The sequence below is a fragment of the Dermochelys coriacea genome, chromosome 10 (assembly GCF_009764565.3).
Source record: "Dermochelys coriacea isolate rDerCor1 chromosome 10, rDerCor1.pri.v4, whole genome shotgun sequence".
Taxonomy (NCBI): Eukaryota; Metazoa; Chordata; order Testudines; family Dermochelyidae; genus Dermochelys; species Dermochelys coriacea.
This window is the reverse complement of record NC_050077.1, coordinates 56,813,487-56,830,373: the sequence shown is the minus strand read 5'-3', so window position 1 is coordinate 56,830,373 and position 16,887 is coordinate 56,813,487. Positions and strand designations below refer to the sequence as shown.

The 16,887-nt window shown below is 38.3% G+C and overlaps 1 protein-coding gene across 6 annotated transcripts in view; it reads right to left on the bottom strand.

Annotated features, from left to right (window-relative positions):
* The window catches only part of LRRC49 (leucine rich repeat containing 49), a 141,906-nt gene that overhangs the window by 99,147 nt on the left and 25,872 nt on the right, over positions 1–16,887 (bottom strand). For all 6 annotated transcript variants that reach the window (XM_043494532.1, XM_043494536.1, XM_043494535.1 and 3 more), the window contains one exon: positions 4,053–4,119. In XM_043494532.1, the coding sequence (XP_043350467.1) occupies positions 4,053–4,119 (67 nt within the window). The remainder of the gene's footprint in view (positions 1–4,052; positions 4,120–16,887) is intronic.

The following is a 16,887-nucleotide window of genomic DNA, read 5'->3' as shown; positions in this document are numbered from 1 at the left end:
ACAACTAGCTTTTTATACAATGTGCTTATCTGCCAGACAAGTTTTCACCTGACAACAATACATTGATCAATGTCCTGCTGAGGTGAATATGCCTCAGGAATTACTAGCAATTTAAAACACGTACAGACAAAAAGAGATAGGCAACAATGTGAAAAGTTCTGCTTTGTGTTCCAACTTTACTTCAACAAAGTCACTCTAGTAGAAGGTAATTGTGGTTAATGATATTAAGAAAGGAATTAAGATTGGACTATAATTAAAATTGCTCACCTAGGGTCTAATTCTGCCATCCTCACTGACTTAAAATCAGTGGGACTACTCACAAACTAAGGTACTAATCAACATGAGTAAGGGTGGCAAGATCAGCACCATAATAGGCGACATGTAGCTGTTTTGACAAATATATTATGTGACAAAGCTCTGTCTTTGTCTCCGTGGGTCCCGCGTTTCCTGGCGGATTTCGCTAGCCTCAGAGGCTCACTGTGACCCTCCACGTAACCCTTCTTTCTCTAGAGACAAGGGTCACAGTCTACTGAGCCATTTTCATCATAAGCCAGTGAGGGAGGTGAGGAGAGTTATCCTTCCTTGCAGAGTCTCTGTTGTCTCCCAGTCTCAGTGATTAATCAGGGGGCAAAGGGCGGGGGGGAGGAGCCCAGGCCCACCCTCTACTCCGGGCTCCAGCCCAGGGACCCTAATACTATCAGCTATGGTAGCTGACCTTTTAGAAACATGACATGTACAATTCCCTGGGCTCCTTCCCACACAGCAGCCCTCACTTCCTCCAGCTCCACTTCACCCTTACCTCAGGGCCTCCTTCCTTGTGCCTGATATGGTGTGTACTACTCAGCCTCTCCAACCGCACAACTTCCTCCCACAGCTCCTGACATGCACACCCACCTGACTAACTGGGAGGCTTTTAACTACTTTCAGCAACCCCTGATTGGCTTCAGGTGTCCCAATCAACCTAGCCTTCTCCCTGCCTTCTGGAAAGTTCTTAATTGGCCCCAGATATCTTAATTGACTTGGAGCAGCTGCCATTTCACTTATCCTAGTACCAGGGATTTGTTTTAGCCTGGAGCTAATATATCTATCTCCCACTACTTTTCTATAGCCATCTGGCCTTGCCCCGTCACAATTAGTTATTATACTATAAATATTTTTATACTGTTAATGTGTCCAATTTGTTCGGGTTCTCTATAGCTCCACTGGATGATAAAGTGGCTCTTTGCTAAAGGTGTGGTTACAGAGGCTATGCCAACAAAGGGAATTCTGTACCTATGTTGCATCATTAAAAGATGCAACTTGCCAAAGTTATCAGTCATTGCAATACAACAAAAACAATTATTATATTTAGTCCTACTGGAAAGGTTGCATATTCAAAACCCAAATTTAATTTTGGATCATACATCAATACTTCATTTTGGACCCTTCTGTTTTGTTATTTTAGTTGCTGTGTTCTGGAGTACTGGATTACTTTCTTTTAATGTTATGAAATTTAATTCTGTGGTTGAAAGGGGATTATTATGGCATGTTTGGTTTGGAAATTGTACATTTTCAATACTAATATAAAAATCAAAGGCTACCTTAAGGAAAGATCCCAAGAATCTCAAGATGGAACAAAAATATATAGTCTTCCTTCATTAATAAAAACAAAACGAAACAAAAAAGACACAGACTCCACAAACAAGATAGCAATAGAATAAGAAATAGAAAAATTACACTTTTTCATGTTATAGCAGATCTGCCTATTTTCTTACATAATGGTTTATATAATCATAAACATTTTTGTTTTAAAAGTATCCATTGATCTTTAAAGAAAATTCCCTCTTCTTCTGTGTGCATTCATACAAAATTAAAGAAATATGGATAACTATTTTTAAACATATAGCTTCCTTGTGAAATTGACAAATGCATTTACAAAAGTTACTGTGACTTAATATCAGACCTCACCTATCCCCAAGAGATGTAGGCAGGGAGATGTAATTCGTTAATGTAATATAGTTTTACACTTTTCATACTGACAGGTTTCAGAGGAGCAGCCATGTTAGTCCGTATCCGCAAAAAGAAAAGGAGTACTTGTGGCACCTTAGAGACTAACAAATTTATTTGACCATAAGCTTTCGTGAGCTATAGCTCACTTCATCGGATTCATGCATTCGATGACGTGAGCTGTAGCTCACAAAAGCTTATGCTCAAATAAATTTGTTAGTCTCTAAGGTGCCACAAGTACTACTTTTCATACTGTCTATTCAATGAGAAACATCCTGCCCTTGCAAAACAGCAGCAAGCTAAATATTCCATTTGAAGGTCCCTACCATGCATATGCACCATATTGACATTCTTAGTCCTTCTCAACTAGAAAAGTAACACTCATTAACCTCTTCAGTTTGGATTTCTCCAGTATATATCACTTTGCCAGCAATAAAAAGTATTCCAACTCCTGGTATAAGATTTGCCCACAGCTACGTAGACTTCATGTACCAGCAGCTGGATCAGGCACCATGTGTACAACTCTTGCTGAAGTCCCAGTGAAGTTAAAGGGAATTTCACAAATATATCTGAGGAAAGAATCTGATTATATGAACATTTAAAAGAGTTGTATATTATTTGTTGATTTTTTAAAAAAATATACTTCATTAATAATTTTCCCCAGCCTAATTTCCATTTTTGCTTATAGTAACCTGTGCCTGCACAATTCTTCGTATCAAAGCTTAGGCTACAAATCTAGACCAAAAGTTTCAAGAAAGTGTACATGTATTTGCAGCCACAAAAAAGTGTATGTATTTGCATATTTAACTTGCATGTGCATTTACTGCAAGTGTATAACAGTATATACAAGTAATGATATGGATGCATAATTGGTCGCTCTCAAACACCCAATCCCCTAAAAATGTAGGCCCTCTCTAAAAGCAGACACTATGTTTTTATATTGCCCCATCACTATGTATTTGAGCACATACCACTTCTCCTAAAAGTTCAATAAAAAAGCTAAACCAAAGAAACAATTATGTTTTCACCTATGTAAATTGTTCATTAAAGCTTTTATATAGGTATTTCCATTCCCCACTCTCTACAAAGTGTAGCAGTAACACAATAAGGAGCAACATTAGTACAGAGCCTTGTCAGATCAAGAAACCAGAGTATTCACACATTGATTTTACACGTTCAGGATAACCACAAATTATTTTAAACAGCTCAGCTATTTAAACATTTTGTATCACACATTTTACATTTTCCAAAAGAATACTGTATCTGACTTACTTATCCTTACACACTTTTCCACTGGATAGATCAGAAAAAGTACTGAGAACCTTACAGTCCCCTTACTCTCTCTCAAACATATCTATTATAATAATACTTTTCACTTCGATAACCTCTTCATCAGAGTAAACAGAAGCAATATATAAAGATGATTACATACCCCTATTTTAGAGGCAGTGAAACTGATGCATTCTTCACTGGTTAAGTGATTTGCCCATGTCATATTGGATATTCTTGGCAAACCTAGGACCATATCCTGGATTTCCCAAAGATCGAGCCACTGCACTAATCACAGACAATACTGCCTCCCTGTATTATTCACTGTGCAGATTTTGAATTACTGTACTTTATGCAATGAGTCATTTGTAAGGTGATACAGTAGATGCAATATTTCATTGGTTACTGTAACCATTTTAATTCTTCTACCATAAAAATGACTGCATATTATTTTAGCTACATCACAGCTATTTTGCGTTAGAGGAGTGTGTTGTAGCTCTAACTGAACTGATCCTGTTATTTTTAGTTGTACGCCTATTTAGTAAGTTAATTTTTTTACTTTTCATAAACTTCTGCAAATATAAGAAATTAGAGACTAAGATCCAAAATAACATCATGCTCCCTTTGATTAATTTATAAATCTCTGTGAACTCAGTTGTAATAAAAGCAGTTGTAAAACTATTAAATCCTCCTTCATAAAAGCAATACTACAGGAAACCACATTGGAGATGCAACATGTCTAAATCAGTGTTATTTGCAAATGGTTTAAAATAACACATGTACTTACTGTACAGTACCTGATTTCCATGAAGATCCAAAACATCAAGATTTTTCAAGTTCTCCAGATTTGATATTTTCTTTATTCTGAAACATTTAAATGTTGACAAAAGTTGTTTTTCATTTCAGATTAAAGTATTTTCACATTTCTTCTACAACAACATTTAGCTTATCATCTATTTGTACCAAGTATAAGAAAATAAGAGGGTAACTGTCAACCAACCGAAATGAGTAAACTTCTGTCTATAGCCCATACCCATTCAAGACACTTTAGGAACCCAGTGATACAGGTGTTGAGTAAAGGCTAAAGTCATAATACCAGATGCTACTGCCACTGGGGAAAGAGAAAAACATAATACCTTTCTCTATAAAAAGTAATGTACCAATGTCTGTTGTGATTAATTGAGAAATACTGTTTTAGGATGTTAGAAACCAAAAGGTCACTACCAGAACCAATTTACTTCATAGGAATTACAAAATGAATTTAACAGTTATTCTGGGAGATACTACTCAATTAGTAAATCAAGATAATTATAACAAAAGAGGGTCACGGAGTGCTACTATTACAGTTTTCTGATGTACTTTCTCCCCCAAGTGTGGCTTGTAACTGTGTAATCATGTATTAACCTTTTGGTGTCTGTCAAGTGTTCAGTATGGGAATACATATGCAGTACAGGTCTGATTTTCACTCAACAGGATGCTTTCTTGCCAACAAGCTAAAATAATACTGAAAGAATGGATTTTGTTTAACTTAGGACTCCTCAGTAGAGTACGTGTGTGTGTGTGTATATATATATTATATACACACACACACCACCTAAAGTGATAATAGATACATAAATAGATAAGCTCTACTCACAAAGCAGAATTACATTTTCCCACAAAATTATTTTTTGTTTTAATTTTAAATAAATGTATCACAATTTATGTCAACTAGAATGAAACTAGTCAATCCTTTAACCAATTTACAACGTTTCTGAGCTCTCAAGAAACCCTTCACTTTAGGTGATGCAGAGTGGTGTCCAACTGTCTAAAGCTGGAATGAGGAACATCAATAGGATTTAAAAGCATTCAGGAGTTTGGGTTCTTTTCCCCATACCCTACACTGCTTTCCTGAGGCCACTTCCTTTTCTTCAGTGACTACTTCTCTATTCTAGAAGTACTGTTCTTGGAACAGTATTGCTAGCCTACCTATAAAACCTTAAAGGGCCAGTACACCTTTTTACAGTAATTAAAAAAACAATTATATCTGTTGAAATTCTGTGAGATTGTTACATTTACCCTTAATTCTGCAATTCTAAAATAATATCTGAATCTGTTGCATCAAAGATAAAGTTTACCCAAATCACTCACTTTGTTGTAAAACAGCCTTTGCACATACATTAAAGGCTCTAGGAAATGGATCTTCCATTATTATAGCAGGTCTGCATTTACCAGTATATCAAAAGAATCGGGTGCATCAAAAATTATCATCCAGTTTATTTTACACCACTTTGAAAGTGAACAGCTTACATCCATATCCCTTTCACTGTGGCTGGTACGAGAACAAAGGTTAACTTGCTGACTTACATACCTTTTCCTTTCTCCCCTTGGTTTACCATCTACACATCCTAATTTTTACATGTTTTTATTTTAATCCACCCTCCCTTTATTTTCCATAGTCTCTTGTTCTGCAAGATTAAGTGCTTCCTTCTCCTTTGATGTAGCTGCTATCTTACAATCTCCATCCTCATGCTTCAATTCACCCATTACCAATACAGTACTTGATAGAAAACGCTAGTTCCAGCCATCAGATGAACTTTACTCCCGAAGCCAAAACTATTAAAAAATTTAGACATTAACTGTCAGATATTTTGCCTGCTTTGAGCAAATATATTCTTTCCTTTACCTTTAAAAACATATTCAATTCACCAACTCCCGAACTTGTCACTAAGGAACCTGTTGCTTAGTCTACTCTAGGATGTAATGAGATCTAAAGCAACAGTTCAAAATCTCATTCTAATTCAGCGTTAAAATACTAAATAAGTGCACTCACTACTGTATTACAGAAACAGCCTGAAACTGCAGTTTTAGCAAATGGCACATAACAGAGACAGACTCCTTAATTTTAGAATAACAATTTTAAATATAAAATGCATTTATACCAGTTTTAGTCTATGTTACAGCTCAGGCTAATTAAAAGAAAATATACACAACAAATTATGTCTATAGTCTTCAGTATAAAAAATATGAAATATACTATTAAACTGTAACTAGCGCTAGGCTGTTGATCTAGCTTGAATGCAGCACACTGCCACTCTGGGGGAATGGGATAAAAGTCAGGTACCTATGCTCTTGACTCTCTTTCTGGCTGTCAATAGTAATACAGATTCAGAGTGCTCAGCCTCTGAGGGGGGGACCTGGAAACAAAATACTTTCTCCATAGAAAACCCCACTGGTTGAAGAAGAACACTACTGGCAAAGAGCTGATCCCGTCCCATCTCACCTAGAAAGAAACCAATAGTGATGAAGGCTTTTGGGAGTTTGTAGGAAGGGAGATTCTAGCAAGAAAAGCACTAAGAATATTAAACTGAAGATCACTGGACTTCTTATAAGTAATACAAGATGTCAAAGGAAAAGTAAAGGGAGATGACAGGTTTCAGAGTAGCAGCCGTGTTAGTCTGTAAAAAGAAAAGGAGTACTTGTGGCACCTTAGAGACTAACAAATTTATTTGAGCATAAGCTTTTGTGAGCTACAACTTACTTCATCGGATGCATACAGTGGAAAATATAGTGGGGAGATTTTATATACACAGAGAACATGAAACAATGGGTGTTACCATACAGACTGTAACAAGAGTGATCAGGAAAGGTGAGGTATGACCAACGGGGGAGGGGGCGAACCTTTTGTAGTAATAATCAAGATGGGCCATTTCCAGCAGTTGATAACAGTGGCGGGGGGGGGGGGAAGGAATTAACAAGGGGAAATAGTTTTACTTTGTGTAATGACCCATCCACTCCCAGTCTCTATTCAAGCCTAAGTTAATTGTAGCCAGTTTGCAAATTAATTCCAATTCAGCAGTCTCTTGTTGGAGTCTGTTTTTGAAGTTTTTTTGTTGAAGAATTGCCACTTTTAGGTCTGTAATCGAGTGACCAAAGAGACTGAAATGTTCTCCAACTGGTTTTTGAAAGTTATAATTCCTGGCGTCTGATTTGTGTCCATTTATTCTTTTACGTAGAGACTGTCCAGTTTGACCAATGTACATGGCAAAGAGGCATTGCTGGCACATGATGGCATATATCACATTGGTAGATGCACAGGTGAATGAGCCTCTGATAGTGTGGCTGATGTGATTAGGCCCTATGATGGTGTCCCCTGAATAGATATGTGGACACAGTTGACAACAGGCTTTGTTGCAAGGATAGGTTCCTGGGTTAGTGTTTTTGTTGTGTGGTGTGTGGTTGCTGGTGAGTATTTGCTTCAGGTTGGGAGGCTGTTTGTAAGCAAGGACTGGCCTGTCTCCCAAGATCTGTGAGAGTGATGGGTCATCCTTTAGGATAGGTTGTAGATCCTTGATGATGCGTTGGAGAGGTTTTAGTTGGGGGCTGAAGGTGATGGCTAATGGCGTTCTGTTATTTTCTTTGTTGGGCCTGTCTTGTAGTAGGTAACTTCTGGCTCTGTCAATCTGTTTCTTCACTTCAGCAGGTGGGTATTGTAGTTGTAAGAACACTTGATAGAGATCTTGTAGGTGTTTGTCTCTGAGGGGTTGGAGCAAATGCGGTTGTATCCTTGAGCTTGGCTGTAGACAATGGATCGTGAGGTGTGGTCTGGATGAAAGCTGGAGGCATGTAGGTAAGTATAGCAGTCAGTAGGTTTCCGGTATAGGATGGTGTTTATGTGACCATCGCTTATTAGCACCGTAGTGTCCAGGAAGTAGATCTCTTGTTTGGACTGGTCCAGGCTGAGGTTGATGGTGGGATGGAAATTGTTGAAATCCTGGTGGAATTCCTCAAGGGCTTCTTTTCCATGGGTCCAGATGATGAAGATGTCATCAATGTAGCGCAAGTAGAATAGGGGCATTAGGGGACGAGAGCTGAGGAAGCGTTGTTCTAAGTCAGCCATAAAAATGTTGGCATACTGTGGGGCCATGCGGGTACTCATCGCAGTGCCGCTGATTTGAAGGTATACATTGTCCCCAAATGTGCAACAGTTGTGGGTGAGGACAAAGTCACAAAGTTCAGCCACCAGGTTTGCCGTGACATTATACGGTGCTTGTAGTCCATCTTTGTTGGAATGTTGGTGTAGAGGGCTTCTACATCCATAGTGGCTAGGATGGTGTTTTCAGGAAGATCACCGATGGACTGTAGTTTCCTCAGGAAGTCAGTGGTGTCTCGAAGATAGCTGGGAGTGCTGGTAGCGTAGGGCCTGAGGAGAGAGTCTACATAGCCAGACAATCCTGCTGTCAGGGTGCCAATGCCTGAGATGATGGGGTGTCCAGGATTCCAGGTTTATGGATCTTGGGTAGCAGATAGATAGATAGAATCCCTGGTTGGGATTCTAAGGGTGTGTCTGTGCGGATTTGTTCTTGTGCTTTTTCAGGGAGTTGCTTGAGCAGATGGTGTAGTTTCTTTTGGTAACCGTCAGTGGGATCAGAGGGTAATGGCTTGTAGAAAGTGATGTTGGAGAGCTGCCTAGATTTCTGTGGCTGGCAACATCTCTTCTCAAGCACATTCCGCTCCTTACCAGGACCTAACTCAGAGCCCTGAAGAGTCCTACTATTTTACTGCTTTTTTTTTGTTCTGTTCCATTTGCTGAGATTCCATCCTCAAGTCACCATACATTATTATGTAGACAACAGCATCACCTACTGGCAGACTGTATTAAACATCCCATGTACTATTCTTCAAGAACCAATTAGAAAAACCAGAACAAGGTGAAAAAAAGAGTTCTTTCTAGCTATTTATCAAAATACAACTCTTCAGTGGCTGTCTCCAAACCACAACTTTTATATACAGCATACTATACCAGCACTCTGATGTTATTACTATTCGGAAACTTTGACCTTTCATAGCACTCTTAAATAATAATTGTTTTATGTAGTACTAGGCAATATGCTTAAAAGTCATAAGTAAAATATTTAATGCTACAGTGCAAGAAGCTAAGGCCCCCAAATAAATAGGAATAATACAATACTTTCTGACAACTTTATAAGAGTTGTTGTTGTTTTTTTAATATTAGAAAACACTTCCTTGGTAATCAGGTGGATAAACCACCTAAAATTTGCTTAATGATTCTTCCAATGCAAGTGATAAAGTACAGCCTTTTGCTGGAGATAGTTGATATGAATGACTTGAACAAACACAGAGTCTCATCATACAGCCCTTAGTGACATAACTACGCCTATTGATTAGATAGGAGTACTCATATGAGTAAAGGTTTCAGGATTTGGCCTATATTTTTGTAGTTATGCTACTTGCTAGTTGTATTTCCTACCACCAAAGCAGAAACCATGAACCAGTGGGAAAATCCACCATCCAGTCTATGTACTGTCTTCCCATCTAAAGATGAACTACTTGTAGGAAATATTTAAACTGGCTGGAAGGGACCAATTTAACAGCCTACTTTTTATGCAGAAAGACAGAGGCCTTCATCTGTAGCAGAGAAATGTGCAAAATATTAAAACTACTTTTAGAGACAACCTTCAATGACAAGATTACATGGGCTCATGTGTATATTAAAAGTAGGAAACTTTTGTGGAAATATTGATAAAAGTTTCATGTAAAAAAGTTCAGCAGGAAAAGATGATTGTAAGAATTGGAGCATGTATATCTTATGTAATATCTTCAACATTTACTACTCCAAGATGATGAATTGATATGCAGTTAAAAAAAGAGGAAAGTCTGATGATTGGAGATAAATGCTATGAGATTAGAAGTGGCTAAGTTTACTTGTGACTACTACCTTGCTGCAGTGAAGTTTGAAGGCACACGTTATCCGTTCTGTAGATTAGCTTCTGGCAATAACTGGAGAAAAACTTTCTTCCAGCCTACACACTGAGTGAAAAATTAATACTGACCTGTTAAAAGAATTCAGGCTCAGAAACAAAAGGTCGAAATGAGACCTTTTTTCTGGAAGAGTGGAAAGGAAGGACTGAAAAAGTGTAGTGTGCTTGCTAGTAACAAATCTATTATGACAACATCACATACTGTTTTTGGCACTTTGCTGGTTTTGGCAAGATCAGCTTTAACTCTTTAAAATAAAAAACCTAACAAAATTAAGACTAAACTATTCCTACAAAAGCTAAATACAAAGGAAAACATTGAACAATACTAAAGCAAATGCAAAGTGGTTCAGAACGCCAACAGCTGGAAAAAATGGAACAGAACTTGATGGAGCAATGTGTACCCAATGCGTATTTAGAAAGGAAATGGCCAATGCTCAGAGCATGTTAGATCCTAAACTGGCTTTTTGCAAGTTCCTTTTAACCATCTGTTAAGAGTGGACATCTGGAGAAGACAGCAAGAATGGAAAGTTCATTATACAAAAATAGAATAGGTTTGGTTTTACAGAAACTTCTTCAGTTATATCTTTTGCAAAAAGAAACGAATATCAGGATGGTTCAGCTATGATTCAGTTTTAGCTGAGGAGGGATACAGAAACATAGTTCGGGTTTTGGCCCATGTTAATATTACAAGAAAAGAATAAATAGAGAGTCTTTAATAAACATTGGTATAAATGTGGGAAAAGTGGAACACTTATGTATTTAGCGGGACTGTTATGGTTTCCTCAAGCTTTCTGTCTAGAAGTATCCTCTCATTTAAGAAAAAAATTACAAAGGTTGAGTTTTCCTGGGACCCTGCAGTTGAGAAAATTCTAGTGAGAAAGTATATTTCAGCAAAGAAGGAAAGGAAACCTCTCCCCTTGGCATGACAGCCTTATTTTCGGAAAAAAACAAAACGCTCTCAAACTCATTTTGGCTGACTGAAGCATGGGATATAATTATTATGGAAAGATTAACTGATATTACATGTAATTAATACATGATTATTAAACAGATGAATCCCATTCTTGAATTAATGTGAACAAATGGAGGACTCACTCTCTAAGACTAAATCTTTGGACTTTTTAAAAAAAAAACAACAATTATTCTTAATAAAAATGGCAAAAATCTTATTATTTTTAGCCAAAACACAAGCCTTACTATGTTTCTTCAAAATATATAAAAGTTAATCTATAGACAGCTTGCCCAATTTTTGGTTATTTAAAAACATTTGGGACAGGGTTCTAATTTTTGTTTCGGTTAAGTTTTAGTTTTGTATTGTGTGTACCTGGATGTCAATACAATTTTTTGTTTGTTGTTTTAATGTAATATTCTTAGAAAAGCACTGTGCTTTGGACAGACTGTTTCATCACATTTGAAATCCTGATTGTGTGTATTATTACCACTGTTGCAAAGTTAAAGAAGTTTTTGAGAAAAAAATATAAAACTGATGCCTAAACATGATAGGCCAGATTTATTGTTTATGGCCTAGCTCCATCATCATTGCTGAGTTATATCAAAGATGAATTTACCCTAGTGAGATTTAATAATCTCATAAATAAAACATAAAATAGCTCAACCAAGTATCAACAAGTAAAAAACCTCCTTTTAACTGGTGTACACATGAAGGCCTTCTGTTTGTAGAAACAACCACTCCAGTTCCAGAAAGAAAAGGGTTAAATTTGTTGCTCCTATGTGTCTTTCTGAATTTTTTTAAACCACTAAGAGAAGATGAGGGTAAGATAGATAAAACACCTGTTTTAATGAGTGTTTCCATGGAAACTTCCTGGAATGGAGCCTGGTGGTTTATAACCCAAGGCCCTTCTCTATTTTCATTCCATTCAAACTCAACTGATTTATGTTTATGTAGATTCCACCCTCATCAGTACAGTGAAAAGTATCCATGTCATAGGAGAAACTGGGATTTGGTTTGAGCTGAGCGGACAAAGGGAAGAGAGAGCTTTAAGATTCAGAGAGGAGATGAAAAAAAACAGTCAGAACCAGGAATTCCTGCAACATAGTACCATCTAATAAGGAGACAAACAGAAACAGCAGACTGGCAAGCCTGGACAGTTAGCGACAGTGAACAACTACTGGGAAAGACTGGTAACTCTCACCTTATTTCAGTGAAAGGTAGTTCAGTGTCCGAGGCACCCGAAGAAACTCCTTAATAAATCTTCTTTGGCACAGAAGTCCCTAAGTGATTAATTTCTTTAAAACTAACATCCTGTATTCCCTGAACAGGTTTGACCAAAATCAAAAAAAGACCTGACCTGAACGCCAGATCTGAGACAAAACTTGATCTGAAGTAGATGACTTCTAGCATCTCCCACAGAGAAAAGCCATTAACATTGAGAACCTAATAGCGTACAGAAATTGATACCTAGGAGAATTCAGAGTTAATCCAGTTAATCCAGAGAATTCCTACTAAATATCATGCCTCATCTAAGTAAAGTGTTAAGATCTCAAGCTTATATCTTTTCTTGAAACCTGATATCCAGCTATGTGTACAGTGCTTAAGAGTGAAAGAAATTTAACTTCACAATCCTAAAACTGTGGAGGCATTTACTCCACTGAAAACTTCATATTTGTATATTTGCATACTTTAAATTAACTGACATTCTAGGTTTAGTTTTGAAACAGATTAATTCCTACACTGATGGGCCAGAATCTGTTATCATTAATGTAAACCAATTCAATTTACAGTAGAACCTCAGAGTTACGAACACCAGAGTTACGAACTGACCAGTCAACCACACACCCCCTTCCGAACAATCAGGCATCAGCATAAATACAAAAACAAAAAAACAAATACAATACATTACTGTGTTAAACGTAAACTACTAAAGAAAAGGGGGGTAAGTTTAAAAAGAGTTGACAAGGTAAGGAAACTTTCTGTGCTTGTTTCATTTAAATTAAGATGGTTAAAAGACGCATTTTTCTTCTGCATAGTAAAGTTTCAAAGTTGTATTAAGTCAATGTTCATTTGTAAACTTTTGAAAGAACAACCATAACATTTTGTTCAAAATTATGAACATTTCAGAGTTTCAAACAACCTCCATTCCCAAGGTGTTCGTAACTCTGGGATCTACTGTAAACTGGACAACTTTCATTTACACTGATAAAATTGTGGTCAGAATCTGACTTGTTTTCCTTCATTTACAACAGAAAGCGCTAAAATGATACTTCTGTACTTACCAACTGGTTCTTTTTTATTCCCTGTTTTATTTACCATATGCAACAAACCTGCTGTAGTTCAGAAAAAGTCTAGGATTTCTATTCTTTAAAAAAAAAGATGAAGAAACTGGGCTTCCCTTTTACAAGCCAAAAAGACGTTCTGCAGCTTCATTAGATCTTTGATTAGTTTACAATAAATTTAGATTGTTAAAAAATGAGCTCTTCCCCTTTCCCCAATATGCTTTCAGAAATATTATACAAAGCTTAAATATTTTCCATATAAATTCCCATCTGGTTGTATTTTTCAGTAACAAGCAAAATCAAAAGGCTTATTTACTGCATAAATCACATTTTTCTGTTTGATTTTTGTGTTGCTATTGATACTATATACAGGTTCCCAAAGGACAGATTGTCAGCAATTCCCAAATGTAAAAAATACTGGGCAACAGCATGAAGTTGGTGACTAAGGATTTAGAAGAAACTAAAAAACAAAACACAGAACTAAGACCCTCAGTAAGCCTAAGGTTTTTGACTGTTTTTACTAGAACCTGAAATTTTGCCAACACACCATAAAAAATATTTTTAAAACACAATCAAATACATCTTTCCCATTTATAATCAATCACTGTCCTGAATGCCACATTCACATCCCCACCCTCACCATTATCTTACTCTTGGTCCCTTTTTCCCCCCTAATGTTTGTCATTTGTGATCCTGCATTGCATTGTTCTAGACTCTTCTTTTCACAATTTTCAGTCTCTATAAAATTTAGCACACTTTTCCATGGTTTCCTTTGATTTTTGAGGTTTCTCTTTTCCTTCTTTTTTATTTTTCTGCATCTCTACTTCTGTGTCTTTACTTTTTGTTTCTTGCTTATCCTACTTAGGAACACAGGAATTTCCATATTAGATCAGAACAAAGGTCCAGGTGGATCAGTACCAAATACTAAATGCTTCAGAGGAAAGTAGAAAATCCTCATAATAGATATGCCATTGAGATATACTTGTATCTGCTACCTGTCTTCTCCATCTGTCTTCTCTTTCACCTCATTTATTTTTCCTGCTCCATTTTTCTTGCCATAGTCTCCGCTTAGAACTGCCACATCTCTTTCCTTTGAGTTAAATGTGGACTTTCTGCCCATCTACATCTATACAAGTTCTTATATCAAGCTCATCACTGTGACATCTGATCATTATCCAGCAGTGCATTAAGCAACACGAGTACATATCTGTCATGTATTTGTTCTTTTGTTATGGCCCTTCTTTCCTATGGGATATTGTTCAGGCAACCCCTTAAATTGTTATTCTGTCCCCTGCCTCCCTCTCCCTGTTCCCTTCCCCAGACCATGATTTAGAAGTCCTACTCATTTCCTAATTAAAAGGCCTCCACTCTCTTTTAAATTTCCAGGAGGAACAGGGAGTGCCAATCAGAAGTGCTAACATATATATCAGGGGTGGGCAAACTTTTTGGCCTGACGGCCACATCGGGTTTCCAAAATTGTACGGAGGGCCGGTTAGGGGAGGCTATGCCTCCCCCAAAGAGCCAAGCATGGCCTGGCCCCCGACCCCTATCGGACCCCCCTGCTTCTCACCCCCTGATGGCCCCCCCAGAACTCCTACCCCATCCACCACCCCTTGCTCCCTGTCCCCTGACTACCCCCGGACCCACCACCACCCCATCCAACCCCTCCTCTCTTTCCTGACTGCCCTCCCGGGACCCCTGCCCCTATTCAATCCCCGTTTCCTGCCCTCTGACCGCCCCGACCCCTATCCAACCCCCCCGCTCCATTACCGCACTGCCTGGAGCACCGGTGGCTGGCGGCACTAAAGCTGCGCCGCCGCACAGCACAGAGAACTGGGTCAGGCTGCAGGCTCTGCAGCTGCGCTGCCCCAGGAACTCGCAGCCTCCCCGCCCAGAGCATTGCACTGGCAGAGCAGTGAGCTGAGGCTGCGCGGGAGGAGGTACAGCGGAGGAGGGGCCAGGGGCTAGACTTCCGGGCCAGAGCTCAGGGGTTCCCGCGGGCCATATGTGGCCTGTGGGCCGTAGTTTGTCCACCTCTGATATATATGCTACAGTGCAGGAACACTCTTAATCTCAGTGTTCTGCCCAGACAAGCATCCCTCAGCTGTGTGTAAGTTTTATGAATAGTGTATCAGAAATCATAGCTAGTAGCATCATGAAGGGGAAAGGCCCAAATGCAAGTTGAAAGACAGGCTCACTCTTAACTACGTTTTATGTCTCCAGCACATTTTGCTGGTGAATATTAGCCTAAAGTTAAAACTGTGAACTCTAGAGACCTTTGAGGATTGATTATGTCCTGAAGTAATTTTATGTTTTTTAAAAAGTATTGTACAGGTGCAATCTTGATTATAAAAGTAAAATTTCTTATTTATGAAATAATGTATTTAATATATTTTAGCCCTAACCTGATACACAAGAGACTCGTTCAGGTCTCTGAAGTTTCATCCTAAAGATTTCTATTAAGATTTTTGACAGTCAAACTATTCATATCATAAAACAATTTTTCACTCTGAGGAAATTTTGTTAGTTGGTTGGTTGGTTTTGTTTTGGTTCTAGAATTAAGAGTTGCACAGAAAATACTTGAATGTTTGCTGCTTTAGCATATGCAATGTGTGTTCTGCTTTGTTAACACATAGCATAGCTGTAATGCACGATTGCCAAAGCGGGCTAGAAGCAGTCCAGAGCAATGGTCAAGTATGCACAGGTGGTGGGCAGCCAAGAGATCAATTGGTATCAGAGGCAGTCCAGGGCACTGGTCAGAGTTCTCGCAGAGGTCACTAGTCAGGAGATCCAATCCAAGGGTCTGGGTCAGCAGGTTAAGGCAATGAGCTGACAACTCAAGGTCAGGCAACACAGCAAGGCAGCCAGGCAGAGTCAGGCGAGGCAGCAAGGCAGTCAGATAAGCTTATGCAAAAGTATCAAGGCAAGACAATAGCCTGTTGCTCAGACAGCTTCCTCTTCCTGCTAGGATCTTTATATAGCCCAGATATCCTATGAGAATGCTGTCTGTCCAACCAATCAGGGGCCTGGGACATGGCTGCTGTGGGGCTAAAGGCTTGAATACTAAGGCTGGTGTTCAGCCAGTTGAGGGGTCATGGTTCAGGGTTCTGTCATGGCAGGGAGGCTAGGGACACCATCTAGGGGTCAGCAGAATGGGGTTTAATACTGCCGTCCTGACAATAGCTAATCAGAAAAAAGTATAAGCCCCATGCAAGATCACTGGCAAGATCATATATAATCCTAAAGCTTCAGTAGACAAATACCATAGTTAGAAAGTACCTTGCTTTATATGAAATATTTTACATTCCAGTACATATACTCCCTTTATCAAAGAGCATAATCACAGATTAAATGGCAACAGCAAACATGAATAGATGTTTAAAAGATGTTACTAAATAGCACCAAAATCAAAGCACTAAAAAAAATCCTTAAAAAAAATAAAAGGCAATTCCCTATAGAGGAATAGAATCTTTCATTCCACAGCACATACCCTTGTATTACTGCAGGACATAAAAAAACAAAAAGATCACAAAATAGGACTAATTGGTTAGCCCACTCAGACTTTAGTCATTTAGCATCAAAGATGCCAAGCCCTATTGTATTTGTTCATTTCTTCAGGTTTAAGATGTACTTTTCA